The sequence below is a fragment of the Phalaenopsis equestris genome, unplaced genomic scaffold (genome assembly GCF_001263595.1).
Source record: "Phalaenopsis equestris unplaced genomic scaffold, ASM126359v1 Scaffold000002, whole genome shotgun sequence".
Lineage (NCBI taxonomy): Eukaryota > Viridiplantae > Streptophyta > Magnoliopsida > Asparagales > Orchidaceae > Phalaenopsis > Phalaenopsis equestris.
In genome coordinates, this window is record NW_018164444.1 from 56,157,371 (window position 1) to 56,166,038 (window position 8,668).

The 8,668-nt window shown below is 34.5% G+C and overlaps 2 protein-coding genes across 3 annotated transcripts in view; both read right to left on the reverse strand.

The window, feature by feature from the left end:
- Window positions 1-26: 26 nt before the first annotated feature.
- Window positions 27-2,696, reverse strand: LOC110025075 (transcription factor bHLH13-like). The gene has a single exon (XM_020725341.1). The coding sequence runs from the start codon at window positions 2,314-2,316 to the stop codon at window positions 823-825; it is 1,494 nt and encodes a 497-aa protein (XP_020581000.1). The 5' UTR covers window positions 2,317-2,696; the 3' UTR covers window positions 27-822.
- A 990-nt stretch (window positions 2,697-3,686) lies between these two features.
- The window catches only part of LOC110025648 (serine/threonine-protein kinase BLUS1), a 19,305-nt gene continuing 14,323 nt past the window's right edge, over window positions 3,687-8,668 (reverse strand). Inside the window, exon 4 of one of the 2 annotated variants that reach the window (XM_020726247.1) lies at window positions 3,687-4,057. The gene's annotated coding sequence lies outside the window, so the exon portion shown is untranslated. Of the gene's footprint in view, window positions 4,072-8,668 lie in introns of both variants that reach the window. The other variant, XM_020726238.1, reaches the window with a different exon arrangement.

Below are 8,668 nucleotides of genomic sequence, written 5' to 3' on the forward strand. Positions count from 1 at the left end.
ATAAATACCTATAATTAAGGAATTACCCTTTTTATACTATTACTAAATATAGCAAGTACTAAATAGAATTAAAGTAAATAATAATAAGGAGCATAATTCCACAAAGTATAAATAAAAAGGGCTCATTTACTCCAAATCTAGCCATATGGATCATTTCTCCCAAATGATAAGGCTGCTTGTTAAAACATTCCAAAGAACTTTCTCGTTGTCTGGATAGAAAATAAATTGAAAAGGAAAGCCAAGGCCTCTAGTATTGAAAATGGGGGCAATTATTTCCTAATTTATCGAGTGAACCCGTCCGGATATATTAACCATCATGTATTAACTTGCGAACAATAAACGATCTCAAACAATAAGAGATGCATCTATGGCTTATGAATTGAATCTGACTGACAAATGAAGACAAATAGCTCAACCCGAGTACAAAATTATTGCATAATATTGGGAAGCCATTAACATCCCATATCCACTTGCATAGATCTAGTTACTGAACACAGCAGAGAGTTAACACTTTCTTAAATACATCAAGAACCATACAGAATCATGAATACAAGCCAGTGGAATGTTTGATGTTTCTGCCTACTCAATGCTGCTGCACTAGGAAGATAAAACAGATAATGCTTTGCAATTGTAAAATAAGATTCTTGAGAAAAGACTGTATACAAAAAAAAAAAAAAAGCTGAATAACAGGTCTGTCCTGTCTCTCTTTCTATAACATTTTAAAACAGAAAATATGGCAAAAAACATGAAACATTCATGGAAGGTTTCCTAATGTTTCCTATTTAGTCTTGAGGCTAATTAGACCACGTCTAAAGTCCAATTCTACTGTGCAGAAGGATTCATTTGGCAAGAAATGACAGTAAAAAACTTCTCCTTTGCAGCCTGCTCGGTGCCGCCAGGCAACTTCACCACAAATGTGTGGAAGACACAGTCATCTGTAGCTGACATCTTCGACTCGACAGAAGTGAACTGCAGCTCATTGAATGCTTGAATGACAACGGAAGCTGGGTGACTATCCAAAGGACAATTGACCTGAACAATTAACTCCTCTTGCCCCGTCTGCACTTCAACATCTGGCGTCATCTTCGTTCTGGACTCCATCTCTTTAAGCCTTTTCTGGAGGTCAGTAATGTAGCCAATAGCATCACCAAGCAGCGAAGCCTTGTCCATTTTGGAAATGTTGGGGACAACAGCCCTCAGAGCATAGAACCGCTGGTTCAGTTTCTCCCTTCTCTGCCTCTCAGCTTCCACATGGTTAAGTGGCTCCTCTCTTCCATTAGCCGGCTTCCGTCCCCTCTTCCTCGGCCTGCGCTCATCTATTATACTAGGTTTATCCTCCTTGCAAGAAGCCTCCGCATCAGAGTTTTCATGGCTGGCAAAATCAATCCTTTTTGATGCAGGAGAAGGCTGCTGATGTTTGTGAACAAAGCCCTGCCCTTTTGGCTTTACTTCCCCTCTCATTACTGCCAACCCATTTCTAGCTTTCAAATGTTGGGGAACAAAGCTGCGATTTTTATTCCAATTGACAGCTTCTCTGTTGTTTGCAATGAGCCCAGAAGGTCTCTCTGCTCGCTCAATCTCTAAATCATTCCCAAAGACCTTCAACCACTCCGCCCCCTTGGAGAACACACTCCTAATCATCATCAAAGCTTCCATGCTTTCCGGTATAACATCCACAGAACCTAATTCAAGAACCCCATTCTCAAATGGCACCAGAACAATAGTCCGAAATCCTGCAGCCTTCGCAAGAAATGCCCGAACACAGTAATTCTCCGATAGAGGATCATTCCATATGTGTTTACGGTGGAGCAGAGCTCGGCCGGGTGCACCTTCGCCGTCAGGAAAGGCGAAGTACATAGAAGCGAGAAAGAACATCTCAGTATCAGTAACGCAATCGAGTCCGAGAGCGTAGTTGTCGTCTTCGTATCCTCCGTGAAGTAAATGAAGCTTCTGCAGCACCCGCTTCCTCATCTTTTGCTGCACATCATCGAGGGAACCGAGACTCTCGATCTCCGGCTCACGGAGATGCCCATCTCCCCAGCCGAGAACGAGATCGCCGGATTTAAACCGGGATATTTGCCAGAAGATGGCGAAGGACCAGCCGGCTCCGCCGGGGGACTCCACGAGGTTAATGAGCTTCGTTTGAAGATCGGCTGCTGCTCCGGCAGAGCAAACGAGGCTGTCAGAGGAGACTCGGGAGGTTTGGAGGTATTCGAAAGCGTTGAGGCCTAAGACGGCGACCGCCATGGCCTGATCTTGGTCGGACCAGTCAGAGCTAAGGACCGCTTCAGCTCGGTCGAAGCAGCAAGAGCCCATTTTGAGGCGATGTCCTAATTGGCAAGCTGAGAGACTTTTGGATTTCAGTCCAGCTTCGTCTTCTTCGTCTTCTTCGTCTTCTTCGTCCTGCTCGCGCAAATTCAATGAAACCCTAGGTTGTTAAGGAAAACGTGGGCGAGGTCGGCAGTTGCGGGGGGACTATCTGCATGAGTAGTGTAATATCGGGAATCACGGGTGGGGTCCGGCGGAAATTTGAAAGGCATGCGAAGTTGATCGGACGGTGGAAAGGAAAATGAGTTGCACGTGCCGGGCATACGGACGGTACGTTTTGTCGTTTGTGACGGCGTTCTTCGTAAAGTGGCGCAGGGCCGATGCATTTTTGTTTTTGTTTTTATTTTTATTTTTATTTTTTTTTTTATGCTGAATAGTATAAAATAAGTATGATTTAATGATATTTTGATGATATAATAATAGTATTGTGATAAAATATTATCAAAATATTATTAAATAAAGTATGAATTTCACATGTAATAATCGCTCACGATTCATGTAAGGGTAATGACTATCGTGAGTTGGAAACAGTCGTCAGTGTCAATACACTAGTCGTGTTTTATATTTCTATTATTCTTTTCGAAAATAATGAGATTGCTACTGGAAATTTCTTCAAAATTTTTAAGTTATAATCTTTAGTTTTTAGTATTTATATTATGATTTTTGTATTTAAAAATCCATTTAATTATCTTAATTAAGAAGTATAATTATTGATTTAATTATTTTTTCACCGTCCACTAAACTTTAATTTGATTAGTTTCTATTTAATTTCGAAAAATAGTTGTAATTGAAAGTTTATGCATGCAAACTTAAATGAGTAGATAGGACATAATAAGAACTTTGAGTCAAATCAGGGATGAATCAAAGCATGGAAAATAGTGTAGGATAATTAGCCAAATTCAAATAGTTTAAGGGTGTGTTTGAGGCGGCAATTGCATTTACTTCTTGGAGATGCGACTTATTGGGAGTTGTCAGAAAGTTGTTGATGGAGAAATATGTGTCTGTTTGAGAAATCAACCATGTTGCAACTGTTTCACTTGAAAAAAAACTTTTTTCTCTTATATTTATCAAAAACTCCGTAGTGCAAAATACTCTATTACATAAAAAAAAGTGATTAGTCATTTCATGCATATAACTACAATAATGAGGACATCCAAAATAACCAACAAACCTAGAATGACGTTCGTTTTCTTGTCCTGAAGATCAAATCTTTGAGATGCACCATCTCGCCTGACCTGATCACTGTCCGGAGAGAGAGTCATCCATGGATGCTTGTTAAAACATGGACGTGAAAAACTATATTACCCAATTGGATTTAATGTCATCAATCCAATTGGATTTAATGACAATTTATCAGCGTGAAAAACTTTTCTTGCTTATTTTGATCTTCTTGAATTCTGACATCAAATAAGTAAGAGGAGCTTGTCATAAAAAATCTTTGGAGTACAGTCTATCAATTTCACAACATCTATCATACTCGGGTATCCATAGAAAGCTGTTTGAGCACTAGCTGTGATATTGGTGCAATTAGTTTTAAGCTACGAGGTTTGCACGAATAAGTGTGTCACCCCAGTTTTCATTTTCATTTTTCCCCTTCTACCTATAGGGCCAAGATGCCCGGATTGACTGTACATTCCCCGCTATTGGTTCGCTGGTTGTTCCTTCTGTTCCTCATCGGAATGAGCACATTCAGCTAATCCAAATTCTGGGTGGGGTCAGCTATTTTAGCCTAGACATTGATGCCTGTGGGCCAATACAAAGTCCACATACAGAAACACGACAAATTTGAGAGCCAAGCACCAAACCACTAACACCGCATAAATTTCTACAAACAAAGCACCATCATAATAGCACATTACATATACATATTAACCATTCCCAGAAAATGTGCACATAGAGGTTAGATTAGTGATTGTCTTTCCCTTTTCCCTTCTTAAATATGGAAAAGTTTTTATGGGGAGAATTACGAGCATTGACGGTACTTTTAAAAATATATCAATGAGAATTTAATTTTTTGCCATTAAAAATATCTCATTTTTCATATTAGATCAGTAATTGTATTTTCGCTTTTTTCTTCTTCAACATGAAAAGAATTGTATGAAGAGAATTTAGGAGCAGTGCTGGATCTTTTAAATATATATCCAGGAAGAATTATTTTGAACTGATGCAAATATCTCAGTTTAGATGTTAGATTAGTAATGTTGAGCCAAACACACCCTTAAAGCTTAGCGAGATCAATAAATCAAAAGAAGGCTTCATCCATTATCGCCATTTTTTTACATATAGGTTGCAAGACCGGGTAATATTTGTTGCAATTGGAGATATGTTGAGCCCTTTGATTTTATTTTACATCATTGTTCTACCATACATTCCAAATACAAAATATATCAAATTCGAAAAATTTAAAGGCAACATTACAACAAACATTTGCACAACTCTAACATTGGAAGAAGTATTAATAGGATAATTACAAAATAGTAATACTTGCAAATCCTATTTAGTATCCCTACAATAGTTCACACTGCAATGATCTTAAAGAGAAAAAAGAAAATTTTCCATCAATAAAGGACGTAAAATATGTTATTTCACCAGCATGTTAAAGGTGCTTAAGAATAAGACTAAACTGTCCAGATCAATTAACTTTCAGTCTGTTTGAAGTTCATTTTTTTTGCAAATTTAATAAAATTGTTACTTTCACTCAAAAGCCCGATATTTTGGACAAGTGAACCAGTCTGCATAATCTTTTTTCTTCTTAGAAAGATGCAGTAGATCTAGCTTTAGTCTGCTATGAATTCCATCCTAGTTCGGTTCCTTCCTCACAGTCAGTGCCTTGGCTGATGGCAGTGAATCACAAGATGCCAAACATCAGTCCATAAAATGAAATCTTTGCAATAACAGAAAAAGTTTTTTCAAGACAAATTTCAAAAGTGACACCACTGCTCCGAAATTCTATCCATAAGATGCTTTTCTAGATATTTGAAATAGCAAAAAAACTAAATTTTCATATATATATTTTCAAAGAACAAGCAATGCTCCTAAATCCTCTCCATACAATCATTTTCAAGTTTGAAAAGAGAAAAGGGGAATGTAATTACTAATATTGGTCTAACTTGAAAACTGATATATTTGCAATAGCAGAAAACCAAATTCTCGTGGATATATTTTTAAAAGAACCAACACCGCTCCTAAATTCTTTTCATACAATTCTTTTAAAGTTTGAAGAAGATGAAAGGAAATACAATTTTTGATCTATCATGAAAACATAGATATTTGCAATACAAAAAAAATGAAATTCACATGAACATATTTTCTAAAGAACAAGCCCTGCTCCTAAATTCTCTCCATACAATCATTCCCAAGTTTGATGAAAAGGAAATTAAAATGCAATTACAGATCTAATATGAAAACTGAGAAATTTTTAATAATACAACAACAAGCCTTTATCCAACTAGGTGGGGTCGACTACATGAATCAATCATTTTTCTCTTCGACTACATGAATCATTTTTCTCTATTGTGTCCTATTGAGTGACATTTTTTCATTTAATTCTAATAATTTAATCTGTTTTTATACAACATGCCCAAACATTTCTAGGTTTGCCTTATCCTTTCTCAACATAAATCGAATCTAAAATATCTACTCTCTTAACTGGATCATAAGATGGTCAACATTTAATGTGACCAAATCATTTAAGTCGACTCTCTCTAATTTTTTTCCACCACTGGGGCTACATCATCCCTATCACAGATATATTCATTTCACATTTTGTCTCTAAGCTAAGTGTAAAGCCACTTATCCAAGCCACTTATCCACCTAAGCATTCTTGTCTCAACATAACTTAGTTTTATGCATCTCTTTTAAAGTCCAAAATTTTATGTCATAGAGCATTGTAGGTCTCACCACCATCTTATAAAATTTTTCTTGCAGTCTAAGGGTACTTTTCTATCACACAATAGGCCCGAAGCCTTCCTGTACTTCCAACCTACTTGAATTCTACTAATAACATCCCCATCTATATCACCATCAATTGAACAATAGACTTGAGATAGCTAAAATGTTTAGACATTTTAATAATTTGATCACCCATAGTTACAATTTGTCACTAGAGCTAGTACTACTAAAATTACATTTCATGTTATCAATTTTAGATCTACTCAAACGAAGGCCTTTAGAGCACATAGCTGATCTCCATAATAAAAGTTTTTCCATAGCTCTTTATCAAGATTATACATAAGAAGAATATCAACAATAAATAAATAATTTTTTCTAAATATATTTTTCAAAAGAACTAGCACTACTTCTAAATTGTCTTCATACAATCCTTTCCAAGTTGGAAGAAGAGAGAAGGAAAATGCAATTGCCGATGTATTATAAGAACTGAGATATTTATAATAACAAAAATAAAATTCTCATGGATATATTTTCAAAATAATAAGCATTGTTCCTAAATTCTCTTCTTACACTCATTCCCAAGTTTGAAGAAAAGGAAATAGAAATACAATTGCTGATCTAACATGAAAACTGAGATATTTATAATAGCAAAAAAAAAATTTCCCTAGATATATTTTCAAATGAACCAACACTTTTTCTAAATTCTCTTTATACAATCTTTTTTCAAGTTTGAAGAAGAGGAAAGGAAAATGCAATTACTGATGTATCATGAAAACTGAGATATTTACAATAAAAAAAAATGAAACTCATATGGATATATTTTCAAAACCATAAGCACTGCTAATAAACTCTCTCCGAACAATCATTTCCAAGTTTGAAGAAGAGGAAATGAAATTGAAAATTTTGATCTAACATGTAAAGTAAGATATTTGCAATAGCAAAAAATAATTTTTCCTGGATATATTTTAAAAAGAACCAACACTGTTCCTAAATTCTCTCAATGTAATCCTTTCCAAGTTTGAAGAAGAGAAAGGGTATTGTAATTACCGATCTACCACAAAAACTCAGATATTTCCAATAGCGAAAAACCAAATTTTCATGAATATATTTTCAAGATGACAACACTTCTTCTAGATAATCTCCATACAATCCTTTCAAACATAGAGGAAGAGAAAAGAGAAATGCAATTACTGATCTAATATGAAAATTGAGATATTTGCAAAAGCAAAAACTAAATTCTTATGGATATATTTTTAAAAGAACAAACATCTCTTGAATTCTCTCCATTCAATCATTTCCAAGTTTGAAAAAAAGGAAAGGACAATTTATTACTAATCTCACACAAAAACTAAGATATGGCAATAGAAAAAAAAGAAAATTGTGATGAATATATTTTCAAATGAAAAAACACTGCTACTAAATTCTCTCCATACAATTATTTCCAAGTTTAAATAAGAGGAAATGAAAATATAATTACTAATTTAGCATGAAAACTAAGATATTTGCAAAAGCAAGAAACCAAATTCTCATGGATATATTTTCAAAAGAATCGTCACTACTCCTAGATTCTCTCAATACAATCTATTCAAATTTTAAAGAAGAGAAAAATGAAATGCAATTGTTGATCTATCATAAAAATTAAGATATTTACAATAATAAAAAAGTGAAATTTTCATGAATATATTTAAGATAAAATCAGCATTGCCCCCGATAATCTCTATCAATTCTTTTCAAGTTAGAAAAAGAGGAAAAAGAAATGTAATTATTAATCTAACAAGTAAAATGAGATATTTACAATAGAAAAAAAAAACTATATTTTGATGGATAGGCTTTAAAAAGAACTAACAGTGCTCTTATGAATCATCAAAATGCTTTTCCAGTTTAAAGAAGGTAAAAGAAAAGTGCAGTTACTAATCTACCATGTTAACTGTGATATGTACAATAAGACGAATGAAATTTTCATGGATATATTTTCAAAAGAACCTACAATGCTCATAATTCTATTCATAAAATATTTTACCAGCTTGAAGAAGAGGAATGGGAAATAATGCAAATAATGATTTAACATTTAAATATAAATTTTGGCAAGAGCTTAAAATAAATTCTCATTGATATATTTTAAAAAGAACAAACAGTGCTCATAACACTCTTCATGAAATGGCATTTCAGGTCGAAGAAGAGAATGGGAAATACATCTATTGTTCAAACATAAAAAGAAACAGAGGAGTTATACCTCTAGAGCACCAAAATCACAAAAGCAGTAAAGCCACCAAAGCATGAGACCATCTCAAACAACCAAATGCTAAATGAGAATCCCATAGCTAAAATAAATAAAAATGTAATAAATTATAAAAAAAAAACAAACCACAAGAACAAAGAGAAGGGTAAAAGAAGCAAAAAATTCAACTGCCAAATGCGTAAAATCACGTTTTGAAAACAAAATGCCCCC